Source organism: Acipenser ruthenus, chromosome 12 (assembly GCF_902713425.1).
Source record: "Acipenser ruthenus chromosome 12, fAciRut3.2 maternal haplotype, whole genome shotgun sequence".
NCBI lineage: Eukaryota > Metazoa > Chordata > Actinopteri > Acipenseriformes > Acipenseridae > Acipenser > Acipenser ruthenus.
This window is the reverse complement of record NC_081200.1, coordinates 37,510,433-37,530,765: the sequence shown is the minus strand read 5'-3', so window position 1 is coordinate 37,530,765 and position 20,333 is coordinate 37,510,433. Positions and strand designations below refer to the sequence as shown.

Here is a 20,333-nt window from a genome sequence, read left to right as displayed (position 1 = left end):
CACAGCACACACACACACACACACACACCTGCAGGCTCTCCTTGTCAACAGCAACTACCATCCTGTGGTCCTCGCACTGCACAGACAGCCCCACGTTGAGGCTGCCCTGCACTTTCTCTGGCTCCAGCATCTTCCTGATGTCGTCTCCAAAGGGCAGTGAAGCGTGAGGCGGTCGCATCATCTCATCCACTCGGTCGTAGCGCTCCCTGCCGAAGGGAAAGGGGAAGCCAAAGCCGTCTTGGCTTCTCAGCCCAGGCTGGGGGTTGTGGTCCCGAAGCATCTCCAGTTCAGTGGGGATCATGTGAGCGACCTCCTCACCCACGACTGGAAGTCAAAGCCAGCATTAAATACCTTATTCTCCTTGATGGTTGGTAGACAATGAGAAAAACACTCACGTCTGTACTGGGGCTCGTATTACAGTGCGAGGCAAGACGCTTCTCTATTTATCTCTAGGCTAAGGAGTTGCCATTTAAAAGAGAGCTTAATGCATTATTCTCTGTGTCTCCCCGCGCCAGGGAAGGAACAACCGATTTGTTCATTTAAATTGTTTTGTTTTACAACAGAGACCAAAAATTATTTGCGTTTTTAGCATTGTTTTGTTTGCTTTGATTATCCTTTCCCAGAAGGTTTTACACTTTGATTACTGGCTTCACTTATCAGTCTCGTAGTGATATTGCAGAACACTGTGCTACCGTTTAATTCAGGCTGTAGCCCAGTACATTCAAATTAATTTCCTGCACTGGTATGATGGGTCCATCTGTGCTTTGGGAACTAGATTTTTTGTATGATCTAATGTTAACACATTGTACATGGATTATCCCAATGTAAATGTTTTTGCAAAGCCTTGTACTTTGTTCCAAAACATCTTTATGGGCTTAAAATACCCGAGGATAAGTAAGAGAGACCCTTTGTTCTCACCACATGTCAGGTGTCTCTGGATTAACTTCATGGAGTTTGGTTGGGGTCCAATCTATTTGATGCACTAACAGTTTTGTTTTAACTTCTTGTGTGACTCCACTGGCATTCTTACAAACATTATCCTAGTCCTGCCCAAACTACTCCCAATTCCCCACCCTCTGAATTGGGTTTCTTCTCATTTACATTATCTGTGATCATATTACTCTTGTGAAGGTTTACCATTGTAAATGTATAGCAAAGTGTAATAAAGTATAGTGAAAGCATGGTAAAGTATAGGAAAGCCCAGATAGGTATGGTAAAGCACATTAGAAAACATGGTAAGCTATGGCAAATGCATAGTTTAACAACGGGAAAAGCATGGAAAAACTGCAAATTTACTGTAAGGGTCCATACACATTCTTTATTATTTAAGAGTATCTTTCTTCACGCGCAGCACACAGTACCATACTGTGAACAAATGTTGTACTAGTACTACGGATTTGACAGCGAAATGCATGTTGTGTTAAAAGTACAAAGTTAAACTTTAACGTTTTATTAGTAAATGAATCAGCAATACCACTATTTGATATGTCGGGGAACGTCAAAGGGGCATTCTTCACTGCCACATTATCTCTGTGTTTTGCATCACTACTACTACTACTACTACTACTACTACTACTAATACTAATAATAATAATAATAATAATAATAATAATAATAATAATAATAATGTTAAACACATTTTTATATATCAATCGAATGACAACCATGATTACCGTGATTATTTTCAGCACATTATCGATCACATCTATTTTTTTACGCAGCATTCTCTCTCTCACTCACTCACTCACTCACTCACTCACTCACTCACTCACTCACTCACTCTCTCTCTCTCTCTCACTCACTCTCTCTCTCTTTCACTCACTCTCTCTCTCTCTCTTTCACTCTCTCTCTCTTTCTTTCACTCTCTCTCTCTCTCTTTCACTCACTCTCTCTCTCTCTCTCTCTCTCTCGTATCTCATACCTGTTTCTTCCAGGCGCACATGAAAGCGGTTTGCCACAGGAGCGTTGGTATAGGTGGTGACAGGGCCGTAGCCATGATCATTCACCCACTTAATCAAAGCCTCAGCGCTGGAGGGCAGGTCCAACTTCGCTGTCGTAATCAATGCGCTCTCCCTCGAATGTTTGTCGATGCCAGCGCTGTCAGACGTCTGTAAAGAGGGAACAACTGCTTCAGTGGGTGGCATGTGTGTGGCACCTTACCAGGGGGCATTTGTGTAACAAATTAGGTAAAAGTGACTGAGAATAAGACAGTTATTTTATTATTATTATTTCTTCTGCGTGATCGGTGGCTGACAGAGGTCCTTTTCTTTTTATTTCTTTTACCTGTGTTCATAATAAACAGTTTGGACGAATACTGCCTGTGTGAGCCTGTTTATTTTCATAGAGCGTTACAATACAGTACCAGTGCTGCTGATGCAGTCAGTGGGAAATTTGGGCTTGCTTGGTATTGCAAAAAATTATTTTTCGCGCACCACAAAACGATCCATTTTGTATACAGTGTGCAATATGGCGTGAAACAATCTCTCTCTCCTCTCTCCCTCCCTCTCCCTCTCTCTCTCTCTGCAATACAAAATAAATAATAAACCCAGGCAGCAACAAAGTACCATTTCATGAATATCAAACTGTGTTTAATCATAATAACAGACTTCATCATTATTCATAATAACAAACTCCATCTATATTCATAATAACAGACTACATCATTATTCATAACAGACTTGAATTAAATCAAATAAAAAAAAATACACAGAAAGTAACGTGTTGTGTTAGTTCTGTAACACCAGCAGTTTGTTTTTCCTTTTATAAAAGGAACAAGTGCCTTGCAAATACAGCCCTATATCTTTTGTATTTGTCAAAACTGATTATAACAAAATGAAGATTTAAATCGAACCATGAACTTAGTAAGCCACACAAGACACTGTAAAACCAAACGGTGCCTTACTGTCCCTCCATGTTGGTTTGACAACATAAGAAAACAAGCTAGGTTATTTCCATTGACACTACAGATAGGTAAATATCATGCTGCCTGACTGATGTTGTGGTTGTTTGAATGTAGCTGTTTTTTTTATTTATTTATGGCTGTGTTTTCTGAAATCTGAAATACGCTTCAAATCTATTTAATTATATTCCAGCTTCAAATGGAATGTATTTTGGCGCAGCTATACAGTGTATCAAATATATTTGAGAAATAGTATTTGCACATGGCATGCTAATCTTATAGTTTATGTACCCAATGGGTTCCAGGGCTGTGCCTGATCAATGGCGGGATGTTAATGTGTTACATTTCATCTGAATTCCCCATTTGTTCCCCATTCGGTTTGCTGTTATTGTGCGCAAATGTTAATCCTTTCCCACAGACAATTCCCACAGATCTACCATGCCTCTTAATTCATTGTGGCCACAGTCTACAGTACCAAAGCTAGGCTTCTATGAGGTCATTATAATAGCTCTGTGACCAACATTCTCCCCTCTAGTCTAGAATACAGACATCCTTGGATGACATACCTGTTACTGAACCTATATCCTTTCATCTATAACAAATTGTTACAGGCTAGGGTTCTGTCATGAAACGCTAACATCCATGAAATCACTCGGTAAACGGTGATGGTGAAATAATATCTCCTCTCTCTCTCTCTCTCGCTGCACTAATAGTTACTGGGACACTGGTGGGTAGTGCTCAAAAGGAATACATCCAACTACTATAAGAGCTAGTTTAATGTACAAGTCTTAAAATAAAGCTTTGGTTAACCTGAAAGAACCTTTCAATTTCCTGACTGTACTCTAAGTGTTCTCTAAGTGCAATTGGCCAATATCCTCAATTCTAGTATTTTTGATATTCTTCACTAACTATAATAGCCTTCCAGTTTCCAGCAAGGTCTGTAAAACTCTGCTTCAGGTTTCCTCCATGTGTTTCCAATCGAACAGTAGTTGACGCTGGATTGGTTTACAAAGTGACCCCGAGTTTGCTCGCTTTCCCTTTCCTAGTGCCGCTGACACCATTGATTTAATACCATGGCAGGGCAGCTGAACAAATACACTTGGAGCAGTGCACTGTCATGGCTGGCACTTGCCCCGGCTGCTTCTCTCAATTGAAAGCAATGACACGTCCTGACAAGCAGTACCGGCATCTTCCCATGAGGGACACCCTCACACTCGCAAAGAGCAGCTTATACTAATGAAGACGTTGAAAAAAACGAAAACATTTTTTCTATTTGACTTTGTTAATTGTAGTATTTGTCTTCTTGGAAACCTGAAACATGAGGCATTTCGTAATTAAATAATAAAAACAATACTTGTATTACCACCTAAAATCATCATTTCATATGGGGCAAATCTGCCTTAAACGGAACCTGACATATCTGTGTATAAATATAATGTACAGAGCTTTTGGTTTTAATAAATTCCTCCCTTGCTTGAAGGATGATGCTTTATTTAAACATTTTGTCTGTGCTTTGAGGCTCAGCAGGAATTTCAACTTACTTATAATTAGGGTTATTTGTACAACTGAAAAACTGTTTGAGATGGATCTCTTGGAAGATCTGCATGGGTGATTTAGAGGATGAGGGATAACATATTTGACATTTAAAGGATTGCACATATTTTAGAGCAGAATTTCAAGCATGTAAGAAGTAGTTTTCAGTTTTGGAGGCCGTTCTTCATTTCACTCCATAACTTGCCTGATTCTGACTGTGTGCCAAAGATCAATAATTAGAAAAGGAGCCGCTTTTATCCTTGCGCCCCGGGTCAACTCTCTAGAGAGGGTTCACTTTCCAAATCTAGTAAGTAAATGAGGTTCAGGCCTCTCTGGAAGTATCTACGCTCTTTAGAGAGGTAATCACCACACAGACGAATCCTCGGACCATTCACAAATAATGTGTACACATAATTCACATAATTCATGTTTTGATGGATGACGGACTAGCAAGGCCAGACGTGTAAGAAAAATAATCTGTCAGGTTGCCTTTTGAAAAAAAAGTCTGCCTCTCCATTTGATATGGTGAAAACTACAGGGCCATCTATGAAAATTTCACAGAACCTACTTCCTCAGCACAGCCGAAACAGGGCATTATTCACATGTCAGAAAAGTGACACATTTATTGTCTAACTAGTGTTAGTAAGTGTGGCAGATGTTGGAAAAGAGGGGCTTTTCACACAGCATATGCCACAGGTCAGAAATACAGTGTAGGGGATCCTATTCTCAGTCCCTCCAGAATCTGAAAATCATTCATAATAACTGTTGGTGCAGAACAGAGCATGCTAACAAGTGTCAGCCTATTTGTTAGCAACATAAAGAAGTGTTGGTCCTGAGAAGTCATCCAGAGTGCAAGCTGAGTACGTACCAGAACGTCCAGCTTTCCAATGATGCCATGGGCCCTAATTACCCAATTGACTGACTTTTCACACTTCAGGATTAGCACCAGGTCTCTGAAAAGTGTGCTGTCTGGCTTGAGAGGTCTGATGTCAACAATTATATCCACCTGGAAAGCGCTGTTTTGGAGAGAAAGGACATATAGTAAAACTCAGAATGCCAGGAATTGTACATTTATCAAACTTCTTCCACATTATCATGTCTCCAATGTCTGGCCAGTTGATTAAAAATCTGGACAGTGTCCCAGAGAAGAAGACATGTGCAAAACAGACTGGTTACTACTACTACACACATGCACGCACGCACGCACACACACACTTGATTGTGCATAACACTGTTGCTACATTCTTCCTGTGCCAGTGGTTTCAGGGTACATTTTTCAGCAATATAATGCCTTTACGAGATTCTAAAACTCACTATACTGGAAACAAAAGATTGGTATCAGGTTTGGAATTTGTAATGTTTCTCTGAATACGGAGCCTTCTGCATGAAACAGGCGCCCGTGCCAGCGCTGGAGTTACATTCTGAACTTGGTACTTGATAACTTATGACATTTATACCAACAGCTGAAAGGAGCCATATTACAAAAGCATTTAACAACAGGTTTTTTAATATAAAAAGAAAACAAAATGTTGACAGTCATATGCTTTAAATCAATAACTCAGGAGGTTAGCTTACAGCAAGATCTCTTACATACATCTTATTTGTTTTTTTCTAGTTCTGTAACATAGGCAGTTTATTTTTTTCAAATTTAGCACGGTGGTAATATTTGTGAATAGTACAGCATTACACATGTATTATTATTAGGGATGGAAATTATACTCCCATTACATAGCAGTTTCATTAATTTCTGGTTTTACTATGAAGTTTAATAAGACACACCTCAGTGTGTGACCTATACACTCAATCAAGCTTGCAGTAAAACATGGAATGGGTGAAACTGCTTTGCAATAGGAGTCTTATTGCCATCCTTGTAACTACAAAAATTCAAGAATTGAAGAATCCCATTTAAGTTATGACTCAAGATTACATGTACTTGGACTGATTGCTTCCAACAAAGAGTTCATAACAGGAGTTCTAGAAGCTAAAATTGTACTGTACTGCATTGTGTGTTTTTGAACAATGAATCCTGCTGGGGTGTAGGTTTCTTTTGGTTTTATGCTGAACTATTGTTTGAGAAAGGAAATAGAAAAATAGATTACTATCAGTTGGCTTCTACAAGTGGATAAGGAAAAGGTATTTTAGGAAACATCAGTTAAATATTTACACCAAACTACAGTACATATCTTACCTAGAGAATGCAGAGAACATTTAGTATCCATTGATAAATAATTTTGTGACTCATATAACTGTTTTCTACAGTGTTCTGTAAACCAGCAGTGTAAGCTGTGAAAAGACAGACAGACTGCTGCACCGTACCTGTAGGGGTTGGAGTTTGGAGCTTGCAGCTCAATGATGTGGACCTCTTTCTGTTCACCTAGGCTGGACAGCAGACAGCCCTGGGCAGGCTTAGGCTGCAGATACTCAGCCAGGTAATTCAGAGACAGGAAGTTCTTCTCAATGGTGCAGTTGGCAGGAAAAACTGGGTCTGAAAGAGAACATAATAGAGGCATGAGCACAAAACTTGCAAAACGCTGCTCTGAGAATCTTTTAACTGCACTGCAATCAGTACTGGTCATTAAATGAGGTGTTGGTTCCAGCTCGAGATAGGAACATGTTTTTAGGGCTTGTGCATAAAACTTCAATTTCCATTCTGTGTTTCAATGGTCTTTCTGCGCCTCTGTGATGAGTTCATGACTAAGAGGATTGGGAGTTAATGTGTATCACTGTTTGTATTTTTTAGTTTCATTTGAAGTTGTAGCATAGACCCGTCTGATAAGTCTCTTTAATAGCCTCCATGTTATGAAGCGACACACCACTCCTCCATGTTATCTCTTCCTGCACTCTTTGTAGTTCTGATGAACCTGATGAAGGGGAGACATCATCTTTATTGGAGCTGTCCTTTTGTGCTGTTCCATGTTTTTGAAAAACTGACACACGGAAAATCCTGAGGCAAGGAAAGGGAACAGTATTTTTTGACAGAGATAATATCTCTGTCATGTTCAGAAGACTGTTTAGATATTTTTATTGGAAAAGTATAACAAACATATCACTAAAAAATCTGTATTAAATAATAAACTGACCATAACTTCAAGACACATTACATAAAGGCATGACAGCACAATGATGGATTTGTAAGCCATCAAGCCAAATGGTATATGTGTGACATATAAAGTCATGTTGGCAATGCAGTAACTATGAATTTATTATACAAGAGGTATTTCCGCCCTGAATTAGCAGGACACTGGGAAGCTTAAGCAAGTGAAAACGTGCCAGTCTGAAGGATATAAAAAGATGTGGTTAGTTTACATCTCCTTTAAAAGAAGTGAGTGGGGTGTTCTAATAATTTACTACAGTGAGTTCAAACCTTCAGAACAATGGACTACAAGAAGAAAATGTTCACTCTGGGCTGCATGCGTGCTGGAAGTGTAATACAGTTTTAAATATATGCAATAATGTTATATGACCCACCTATTTTAAAGTGCCATTCTTGCTTTATGTAAATTGGGCCATTATTGTAGTAGTAAAATATTAACCTCTTATAATGAATTTTCATAAAATGAAAAAGCCAGGTTTTACTGACTTAACTATTTTATACAAGACTAGGCTTTACTAAGCTCTCTATCCTGTAAATATTACCACAGCTGCTGACTTCTTATGGCTTTTAAAATCAGAAAAAAAAGCTGTTTTCATTCTTACTCACACACTCCAAATAAACAACTGGCCCATTACATGGATACGTCACAGTCACAGAGTCACAGGCTGCAACAATACATCATAGCCAAGTTTTATTGTTCTAGGTGTATATTTCTTAATGGCATATCCAAGATTTGGTCACGTGACTTTAGAAGCACCCACTACTCCCTCTTGGGTTGTCTCAAGTCATACTGTAGATTTCCAGTTGACAGTGCCAAAAGCTATGGGGGTCAGAGGGAAAGGGTTGATTGAAGCTAGTGTAATGAGAAGCAGATTCTGACCCCTCTCGATGAGATGAGACCAGTTCTAAAGCAAAGTGGTAGGACGCTCGCTTGCGTTGCACGTTGCCATGGGTTAAAACCCTGTTACTGCAGCCCCCGTTTTACCTACCCTCTCCTACTTTGATGTAGATGTTCCGAGCGACTTTGACCTCTGTGAATGAGGTCACCGCTCCGTATTTTTTCTGAGCCCAGACTAGAAGATGTTTGTTGCCTTGAGGGAGCTTCTCCTGGTGCTGCACTGCTGACGCAGAGAAGTTTCCAGACTGGAAGTGGACCATGGAACCTTCAGACACCTGTGGGGCAGGAAAGAACCAGACGTTAACCTCAGCTCGAGTACTCCAACTGTCACTGACACCTTCAATCACCCCTGCTCCCAATCATTGCTGCTGGCTGGGGGCAGCGCAACAGCTGGAACCAGGCATTAATCAAACCTTTCAATACACGCTCCAGTTAGGGGTGAGAGTCCCTGTAGCCTGTTGCTATGAGAAAGATGATCGAGATACTTGGTGTATGAACACGTCTGGGATACCACACAGGAGAGGGTTTTGAACGTTTCATTTATACCACAATACTCCAGATACGTTCCTGTCAAAGCTCCACTTCTTGTTACAGCCTCCCATCCATTCTGACACAAAGTCATTTCAGATACATTTATTACAGTGCTTCTTGTTATACCGTTCCCCAAGAGCAGACAGTAGTTTATCTGGTATAAGCATATACTGAAAAGTTTTATAGTTGCTGGTTTTTGGTTTTTTTAGATGCTGTATTTAAATGAGGGTACTTTAGAAAGCTATACTTGACTGGACTGAACTTTCCCTATTTATTACTGCACATACATACAGTCAATGGAGGCTGTGTGGTCCAGTGGTTAAAGAAAAGGGCTAACCAGAAGGTCCCCGGTTCAAATCCCACCTCAGCCACTGACTCATTGTGTGACCCTGAGCAAGTCACTTCATCTCCTTGTGCTCTGTCTTTCGGGTGAGATGTAATTGTAAGTGACTCTGCAGCTGATGCGTAGTTCACACACCCTAGTCTCTGTAAGTCGCCCTGGATAAAGGCGTCTGCTAAATAAACAAATAATAATAATACACCAAAACATTGAAAGTCTGGGCTAATATTCTGTAAATAAATTTATATTCAATGTTTAAAACACATTGGACAAACACATCATTTACATTGTTAGTTTCAATGCACACATTTGTAAAGTGTATGGTTTCCTCTATGAATTTTAAAGTTATCTTCAGTCCTGAGTGCCTGCTGTGTGTATATCCAAACCCAGTACAAGGAGTTTGTTTGGTTTCTAGCATTTTAACAGCGAGAAAGGTGGTTTACTTGATTGGTCTTTCCATTGTGAACGGGATTAAATCTAAAGAGCCTGACAGAAAATAAATAATTGTACAGTATGTTGCACAGTCATTCATAAAGGAAAAGTACCAGCACACAAGGTTACAATTACCCAGACAGCTCATAGGCTCATTCTAAAGTGGCTTTGTGTAAATATACAGTAAAGCTAAGGAGATGTAAAACACAGATACTTTCCTTTTTCAAGGATGAAACACTACAATTCGATTATAGCGCATTGCATATGAAACATAAATGAGTGTGTTTATCCTCAGCATTCTCTATACCGTCAAGGAGATGTTTACACTATGGAGTTAGGAAAGCAATGTTAGGAATGCACTTTATAATAATACAACACCAGGTCTCTTTATGACAAAACAAAAAAAAAATTCCAAAATATGCCCTTGTCTCCTCCTCTCCTGTTTTTATAGATCTCTTGAAACCTGTACTCATTCTTTTTATGCATGGTATGTTTATTCAGCATTGAGTTTCCAGTGTTTATACAATACACATATTGTCCTTTGCTATAAATACTGTGAAGGCTTTCAAAATGGGTGACGTATCAGAACTGGGCAGAAGCACAGACAGTACACCCACAGGCCCCATGGTATCCATCTGGTTTAAATGATAACAACATTACTAGTCTGCAACATTGAGATCATTGCATCCCAGTGGACGCTCACATGCACTCCAGAACAGCAATACCAGAACTATACTTCGTCTCTGTGTATATCGTTAGCTTGCAGTGTGACAGCTGCTACCATGGAAAATACAGTCAATCTGAGCAGATCTGATTGAAAAACAGCTACTGAATTGTACAGGAGTTTAACTGTGAGTGGGAATCTTATTTATTTATGTATTTTTATTATCATTCTCTCTGTTAAAAGCGGAGAGAATATGAAATTCAGTGAAAACTAGGCAGATTAAAAAACAGATGTTAAAAACAAAATTTAAAAAGGGGGGGGGGGGAACGGGACTTAATACGTGTGTAAAACTGCAATGAAGTGCTGATTTTGATTTTGGCACCACGGCCCCCAGTTAAAATCACTGTAATGTGAAAGACCACCCCTTTGGCTTTAATGGAGCTAGCCCCATATGCTTCATTTCAGTGAAATAAACATTCACATGTGTTCAACAATCTACTCTGTGGTGCCTCTGCAGCTGGTCTAGACAGTCTGGTTCGGTTTTTTTAAAAACTATTATTCTTGAAGTACAGTTTCATACCATAAACAGTCAAGTGACAGCCTGGGATGTTGTGTTGTAATCTTGCTCACACATTTGCAAATGCATATACATTTCAACTGATCAACTATGTTAACAGACTCTTTGCCAACTTACCTACTGCTCAAAATATGTTGCTTTGAGTTCAGTGTGATATTAAGGAGATGGCACAATGGCACATGCTTTGAATACACTTCACCCAGCCTTACTGTAAGTTATTAAAACTGAAAGCTTGACATTCTCTCCCAGTACACCGCAACATTTGTGTTGTCAAACATCTGCTCAACCTTTGGATGGTCTCCTCAACAATTTTGGCTCTCTGCACGATGGTAATAAAAAGATATCAAAACCAAAACTTTTACTGCAGTGCAACTTAAAATAAATCTTTAGTTAAAATACTCAATCTTTTTTTTTTAAATGTACCAGACTGTCTGGGAATAGCACTGTTTATCATAATATGTAGAACAGGTAGTCTTGACGAGGGAAGAAAACATTGGCTCTGACTCCAGATAACAATTTCTACAGGTTCAGAGTCAACAACAACTGATGTCACATCCTCCTAAATATGGCCTAACTGTAAACGTGTACACTAAATGCACACGCTAAATGTTTCACGAGATTTGCTCTACCCAATTAGAAATAAGAGCAGTGCCTGTGAGGCAAACCTTAAAAGGTTAAAAACTCACTTAACCATGCTGTGGCTCTTTCTTTTTCCAAAACAACAGCTGCCTGCTGCCAGCTTTTCTCCCCAGCCCATGGGTCTTTAAAAGCACAATTTAATGCGGTTTCCTGGTGTTTCTACCTGTCAACATTCACATATTAATGCCACATGTGCACAATGCAGGAAAGCAAGTGTCAAATGTTTTATATCAGTTATCAAGCTTGTGTTATCTTCAGCTGCTAACTAAGCAACAGTTTAGTCTAACAAATCGAAATGCATAAAAAAAAAAAAAAAAGCTGGTCAAAGGCAGGGGATTTCATTAATAGCTTGGCGGAAGTCAAATATCTATCTTAAATGTTTTTGTAATGCATCATTTTTCGTCTGCATTAAAATAATGAAATCTAGGTTCATAGGGTGTTGTTCTGTGCATCTATTAGTCATGGTTCTGAGAAGACAGAATTGGGTTCCCAGTAGAGCAATCCTTTATCTCGCTGGTCAGTGGCCTCTAAAAGCTTACAGGGACTTTCAAACCTTGAGTGGCCTGAGCAATCCAGTCCAAACTATAATCTTAAAAAAACTCTTTAAAAAATGCAGTGACCATTACCTGCAGATAACTGACCTCATGTTTGGATTAGGACACCTAACAGCCATCACAGTCAGTTATCTAGCAGGTAATATCGGCTGTGATGTACACTGGTGCTTGAAGGGGGTAAAGTATTCCCTATCTTGCTATCTGGAGATCTGGTAAGGGTATCATAGTTAATTTGGATATTATACTGTATGTTTCCATTTTGCAATAGATACTGTATATGTTTTACAATGTAGAGTCAAATGTCTTATGCTTGTAAACTAATAATAATAATAATAATAATAATAATAATAATAATAATAATAATAATAATAATAATAATAATAATAATAATAAAGTACCTTAAGATAAATAAACATTCTAGCTCAAAGCTTGCTGCTTTGTATTGAACAGTCTTATTATCCCTGTATACATTTCACAGCAGTTTGTCAGAATCCGAATTCAGAAAGTGAGCACAAAGCCAGTCACACCAACGACAATGCTGTATTGTATATTTGAATTCAACGTATACTGTCTGCCTATCTGGAGCTAGATCATATTGATGGGGAGCAGAAGGAAATGAGAATCAACAAAAAAATAAATAAACTGAAATCTGAGACAATATACGCTGGCCAGTTTGAACAAGAGGGTCCTATTACCAATTACACATTTCATCAAAGCGCAATAAACTCCCCAGTAATGAAATGCAATACATGACATCATATTTTTCTCATCTTGGTATTCTTCTTGTGTTTTTCATTTTCACTGGGTACAGCACCTACAAATTGCCCTCCCCTTTAACTTGCATGATCAGCTGTACTTAACAAAGCTAGGCAGCAGCTGCACCCAGTTCTATAACAGTTACATCTTAATGGCAGGCATGCCACTATCCACTATACACAATAGATTTTTAAAAATGTCCTAATATACTGTCATGAATCACTCATTGTATCTATAGGGCCCACAGTGACTTGTTAGAGACATTCCCCTTGAGGTATATCGTACACATGTGCTATACATTCAACTATAGCTCCTTGCCTACTGTAATACCTGGCTGCCTCCAGTCCTATAATACAGATTAGGTGTTTTTTAATTGTATTCATATTGCAGTACATATTCAATTGCGTGAACTCTTTTTCATTGATAGCAAACTGAATTACTGTACAATAAACTTCTCATTGTAGGAATTAGGATCTCAAAAATGACACGCATTTCCCCAGCAAATTCATTACCAACATACAATTATTTTAGTATTTGTTTATCTGTTACAATAAAATGAATTCATGATACAAAAAAATAATAATTAACCTCGAAGTAAACACATGAAAGCCAATGAACAATTATGAGTTAAATCAGTAAAAAAAACAAACAAAAAAAAACCACGTTTGCAAGGCAGAGGTTCAAACTTTAGATTTCAGCAAGGAATAGCTGAGTCATTACATGTCAAATGTAAGTTACAGTTTGGTTAATAAAAAAAAAAAAACTCCCTTTCCACACTAAATATGCAGACATTTACTTATGTGGGTGATTTACATAATCACTTGGGTGTCTGAAACTGAATCCCTTGAACAAAACACTGGCTGCACTGAATATATTTTGTGCCTGAGGCCCAATTGGAAGATATGCTGGGTTCTGCATTGAACTGGAGCATGGAGTGTGTCTGTGTCATTAACACAGCCTCTGGACCTGCATGGGGCTCGCCTCTATTTCACTGCTTCACTTCACATCTGGACCTGTTTAACTTATTATTGCCAATGTAGCTTTCTGATTTCCTGATAAATACTACTCGGACCAAATCAAATAACACTTGTTTCAGTGACTTTTATTGGCTGTCTAAAAATTAAGGCTGAGCCATCAAACTTCTTGTGGTTTTGTGGTACAGGCTCAGAGTATTAAAAAAAGAAATAAAAGAAAAAAGAAAACGCTGTGCTTTATAAGTTAAGCTTAGCTAATGTAAAGCAAAAAATGATATCCAAACACATTATTAAGCCTAATACAAGAATCATACAAAAATCTGGGCAAGGATATTCAACATTGTTTTTGCATGAATAGTTGTTTTTTTTTGTTTTTTTTTTGGACAAAGTACCTGTGAAAACAAATACCCACATGCTTTTCACATTAACTTGCAACAAGCCTGGCCAAGAAAAAATACCTTGGCTTCATGTGGAAAGGATACAGAGCTTGGGGGTTATTTAAATCTCACACATCCTGTCTCTCCTGTGCGGTACAGACAAGCACACTGATGGAGCAAACACTAGGCACGCTTCTACTGAGAGAAATGCACCTGAAGAGCACTGGTAACATCGTGGTATAGATAATACTGCTGAGTGAGTCATGTGACGTGAATGAATAAACAAAGAAAACAGTTTAATAAGCCATTCTTAAGCTGAGGGAACACAATGTCACTGGAATTTTTGTTTCAGGAGACTAGGTTTCAGGCCACTGCATGGCACACCAGGGGAGACCTGGGGTTTGAGACAGCAACGTTGGTCTCCTAGAAGAAGAGTTCAAGCTGCTATTCCTAAAAAAGGGGCTTTGTGTTCCCTCAGATTCACTCATTCTTACTTAAGTAGTACATTTGTCATAGGTTTTTGACCTGAAGAAACAATGACCAAGTCAGACTTTTGCTCTCTCACTTGAATATTGACTCACTGTGCGCTTACCCATTAACTCACTGTAGGATCCCCTGAATTCACTCTAATAACACTCTAAAGTCTTATGGCTCAGCATTTTCCCAAGAGGATATCATTACTGCACGACTTGAACAGCCCTATAGTATTACATCACACCAGATCATCTACCTTGGTTATTTATTTTTTGAGTACACTGGTCGTCCTTTTATTCTAAGATTCTTTCGGTTATTCAATTGTTTTTCTTATGTTAATAAATAAAAACTCTGTAGATAAACTGCGGCACCCTGGTATCTTTGCTGCAGGTCTGATTGCAGCAGGTCCAGTGAAGTGAGTTTGAATTAATATGCATGAAGTGTTTAAGTACCAGGAAGCAGGAGCTACTTTTCATCTACAGCTTTATCTTGGAAATTAATTATGAAATGCAAGCAAAGAACCAGGTGATCTTCAACAAAAGTGAAGGGTGGGGGGCAGTGATGACACTGGAACACTGATTTTGAAACTTCGGTTAGCACTCCATTAAAGGACTACTTCACCTACAAAATTGCATACATGTTATAAATACATTCATTGCACAGTACAAATTCAGGGAGGCATAGCTTTCTAATATTTTCATTTTTTTTACTTTCTATTTTCCATAAACAACATGTTGAACTCAGTGAGCCATGTAACAGTTCTAATGTATCCATGGCTACCACAGAACGTCATACAAAGACATGTTGTATCTATGAGATTAAATAAGCTTGTTACCAAAAAAATACTTTACACACAAATATTAACAGTGTGTCTCACTTCCAAGTGCTGCTCTATCTGCAACAGGTCTACAGTAGAAACCTTCACGTAGTTTGTTCTCAGTTCTTGCAATGCTGTAAAATTACAATATGATCACAATTATCACTTCAAACACAGGACCATCTTAAAGCATCAAAGTGCTTTTAGATACCTTTCAATGATCAGTACTGAGTTCACACTTAGAAACTGTACCCAATAAGTTTGCATATGAAGCAATGCAAGCCTTTAGCAATAGGATGTTTTTTTACTCACATAGAAGGTTCTCTGGACTCCTGGCAACAGCTTCTCTGTCTTCAGCTTCCATTCCATGGGCTGAGGTGAATTGAGCATGAACACCAGAGCCTTGTGATGGGTCATGAGTGAGCTGATGGGCTTCACATGCAGAGTCACCTTTAGAGAGTGAATGCAAGAGCGTTACCATGATGAAAAATCAATGAAAGCCATTTCTACAACTACTCAAGGCATCGCTGTAGAGCACCATTGCATCTTCTATTGACTGATAGCTGACTATTCAATTAGTGACCTGGGTGACAATTTTGGACCTTTTTTTTGTCCTTGCCAGTCAGTAAATATATATAATTTTAAATGCAATTATTTTACTATCAGGAATAGAACTATGGTAATAGGGGATGTATGGATTGCTTTTGTTTTTTGGTAAGAGCATTACATAATCGAGCTAAAATAGCACTTTTTTTAATATAATGAGTAAGAATAGGTGTGCTGGGAGTACTGCATTTAAACATAGAGAAAATAAAGAAAATACAGAAAGCATCAGTAAATACGAGGTGTAGCCATTTCATAATTTATCAGAATAAACATGTTTTCTCATTGCTGATGAGAGTACTGTACTAAAACGTCTCATTAAAAAAATAACTCATGATGCATGAATTACGTTGAGTATATTGGAGAAGTAAAAACCATAAATTAAAACTGCTTACTCTAAAACAGCAAACTAGGAGCGACTTTACAGCTGTGCACCACATATTAACAGAATAACTCAAAGTGAACCGCCTCTACGCAGCTGAAACTTCAAAACTCGCACAACTTCAATATGGCAGCCATATTAGGTCACAGGTCAATGTCCTGGTCAGTAACACAGCACTACCTCAAATGCTTATGCAGTGCTGTGCATTTGTTGTGCTTCACCTCATGTTTTTACTATCCAGTACCATACTTCTCTGTGATTTACAATGTCTGCCTGTGTATTATACAATGTTTTCAGTATCCTTTGCTGCAGTTTTCTATGCTTGCACCATGGTGGAACACCCCAGTACATTCTATATGAGGTCAGAGAATCTGTGCTTTTCAGAGGGAACAACGGACTGGTTAGCTAGTCCTGGCACCCCGTCAGCTTGACGCTTACTTTCCACAATGGAGCTTAAACATTAGAATGGCAATAGTAACAATCACATTGTCACCAAGCATTACTATCCTCTGAAGGCATTGGAGAACTATGCAGCGTTTATGGTATTCAAACTTTTAACACAGACTGGGCCTTGTTATTAATAAGAAAGGGAGTTACTGTAATCAATCCCACACAATGAATGGTTTGGAGCTTTCCAGCATGGACACAACCGTTCAAATTGATTTCCATCTACTGTTAATGACAGGCAGGCACACTCCTACGTGGAGCGCTTTTGTTTTTGCAAGCAGCCTTCATGACACTTTGCTGCTCAACAGCCGAAAGAGACAAAATTTACTGCCAGCGATTTAAACTCCTGCCTAAATGATTAAACGTCAACACCATATGCTAAATGTTTGTGTTTAGTCATCAGGTTGATGAAGACTGTTATTGACAATTCTTGTTTTTTAAGTACCGTGGATTATATTCAGATGTCCTTTTATCTGTACTGAATGAAAACAGCCCACTGGAATGGATGCCTTCAGTGGCAAAGTCAAGATTTATATATTTGATTGAAGAGGAAAATAAAATCGGAATGCTTTAACTACTAACTCCCCCTTCTCTTGCTCTTCTGAACTTAACCCTAGCAGTCCCAGGGCTAATTAGAATAGGCTGTTTCCTGCTTGAGAATTGCTTTGTTTCAATCGCAGCATACAGTACTTATTGACAGCTTTTTAAAGGGTTTGTCTAAATGTGATGCAGTACAGCATATACTGCAGCTGGTTTGGACTGTGGTACCAGAAAGGCTAACCCAAGATCATTCAGTGAATCTCATTCAAGATCTCCTGGCTCTTGGTCCTTGGCTAAACACACAGGTTGTTCAATCCCCTCGGAGACAGTGAGGTTGAAACTACAGCACAGCGCTGTGCTGTAATAACAGCCATGATAAACTAATGAAGGCAACTTTTGAAATGATCTGTCTCAATGGACAGGGTTAGGGTTAATACTACTACTACTAATAATAATAATAAAAACAATAGTAATACACTATTACTTTATCCCAAAATACAGTGAAGGCAAGTAGTTACAAGATCAGATCAAATGCAACATTTCATAATGATTTTCAAAAGGGAAAGGTGAGCGATTAATCCACAGAGCGTATAATAGATCAAAGTCCAACATCGATAACAAAATTGACAATTTAAAACATCCTTAGTATCATTATCACAAAACCACCTTCAGCACGATTGGCACTGGGCACATTTTGGAAGCTGTCTCAAAAAGAGAGGCCAGGGATTGGATGGCTCGATGACTGAGCTACTCGAAGCATGCTTGAGGCACGTGGCATTGCCAGTGCTTGTACTGTGAATAGATAGGACCAGTCCCAAGACATGCCAGTCATTACCATCAAAATCCAACACAAAATAAAACAAAGTGCAGCATTGTCTTTCAGGCTGCTACCGTGATGGCTTGAATATCAAAACACTGCAAGCTAGCAAAGCTTCTGCATTTCCCCCACCTGTCTCGCATTCAGGGCCTCTTTTTTAATGGACGTCCCACAGGGCCATCTGACAAGTCTCCATTTATCCAGACTGCCTACACCTCCCCACACAAACACTTACTGTCCATTAAACAGCAATTTGCTTTCGCTGAATAAAAACGGCACATTTTTCTGTTGTCGGTAAAAATTGTCAAAATGTTATGACAATTTATATCAGAAAGATTAGACAAAAAGAAGTGGTAATTTCAAGCTATAATCCAATTCTTACAAAAGATCAAAGTAGAGAAGTAAAAAGAACAGCGTTAAGAAGCATAAATACTCCACAAGGAAAAAGAATGGAAGAAATTACAAAATGCTTATCTTTGGTGGGTTTTGGCACTGGCTTAACAAACACAGCCGTGTGTGCGTGAATGGGAAAGGCGCTGTGTGTGGTTTTTTTGTTTTTTTGTTTTGTGTGTGTGTGTGTGTGTGTAAGAAAAGAATATAATTCACTTTGCCTCAACCATTCTTCAGTCATTGCTACGTGGAGCAAAGCGTGTACACCCTCAGAGCATAAAACAACAGTCATTGAAGTGTACCTGTTAATGTTTGCTTGGCTTCATAACCTCTCTAGCGGTCCAAAATAACTAATATTTTCAGGGTGGAAAAAAAAAGAGACTGGTATTAAAAGATGTGGAATTTGCACTGCCTAACTAACAGAAAAATAATTCCAAAAAGGAAAGGTCATCCTAGCACACCTACACAGAGGCATACAAAACTGTCCAGTTTATTCCATCTCTGTCCTGAAAACTGTGTCTGAGATGTGCATGCAACTAGGGTATCCATCCCCCCCCCCCCCCTCCCCATATGACAAACTGAATGCCAACAGTCCACTGACAGCTGCAGACTTCTCCCAGGAGATGATGTCTTCATGGAAGGCTGAGGATTGCCACAGCAACCAGACTACAAAAACAGCCCTGAGACTTGGGCCCTGGGATTCATGGTAATGCAATTTAGACCATGTCACAGGGCCAGGGCATGAATGTTGAAAAATGATCAAAGTACCACAGAACCGTTCAAATCATATTTTGTTTTGTTGACTTCAAGGTTGTAAGTCACACAGAATAAAATCTTTGGAATACAGGGGGAAAAGATCACAAGCCACCAAAGGATGAATTAACTGTTTTAGCATGGTTTAAAGATAATAATAACTTAAAAAAAAAACTCCTGCTGTATTATCCAAAACAACCATTGCGAATTTCAGTTAATAGACCAAGGATAGAAACTTATAAGGTCATATAAAGTTACTCTGTAAAAAGCTGTCTACAGAAGGACAGCTGTTGGGTGCTGCCTTGGAGTAAAGAGACAACATTCCTGGGAAAGCGTACAGGCTGACCCTAACCTTTTAGCAGTGAGGAGGCGGAGGCTTATGCATTTCAATGCAAGAGTGCAATCAACAAACCTTGAAACTGAACACAAGGTATCTGGATGTGCAGAATCTAATCATTTTACGTGTATTAAGTTTCCATTCCAAAAGTAACCCTGAACCAAGTGTGACGCAATCTTTCTCTACATGCATTGATAGCCCTGTCTGACAGCAGGTAGTCAAGTCAAGATATGCAAAAGTGTAGCAAAACTTCACTTTGGCAGTTTACTATGCTTTACCCATGCTCATACTATATCACATTTTGAAAATGTGTTTTACTATACTTTGCCTTTAGCATACATTTTTGTGTTTTGACATCCTTGCCTATGTTGGTCTATGATTTACCACTCTTCGCTATGCCTTCACTATAGTATAACACAGTATTTTATTAAAAGGGACTACAGACTTTAATATTCAGTTGTTAAAGACATAAATTAATTCACGGTTCTGAATTCACAGTTCTGTT

At 38.8% G+C, this 20,333-nt stretch overlaps 1 protein-coding gene across 1 annotated transcript in view; it reads right to left on the bottom strand.

Annotated features, from left to right (window-relative positions):
• The window catches only part of LOC117417070 (transforming growth factor beta receptor type 3-like), a 70,749-nt gene that overhangs the window by 17,371 nt on the left and 33,045 nt on the right, over window positions 1–20,333 (bottom strand). Inside the window, exons 4-9 of the mRNA XM_034028786.3 lie at window positions 15,872–16,009; window positions 8,516–8,699; window positions 6,749–6,917; window positions 5,301–5,448; window positions 1,922–2,108; window positions 29–324 (exon numbers count right to left, since the gene is read on the bottom strand). Of these exons, the coding sequence (XP_033884677.3) occupies window positions 29–324; window positions 1,922–2,108; window positions 5,301–5,448; window positions 6,749–6,917; window positions 8,516–8,699; window positions 15,872–16,009 (1,122 nt within the window). The remainder of the gene's footprint in view (window positions 1–28; window positions 325–1,921; window positions 2,109–5,300; window positions 5,449–6,748; window positions 6,918–8,515; window positions 8,700–15,871; window positions 16,010–20,333) is intronic.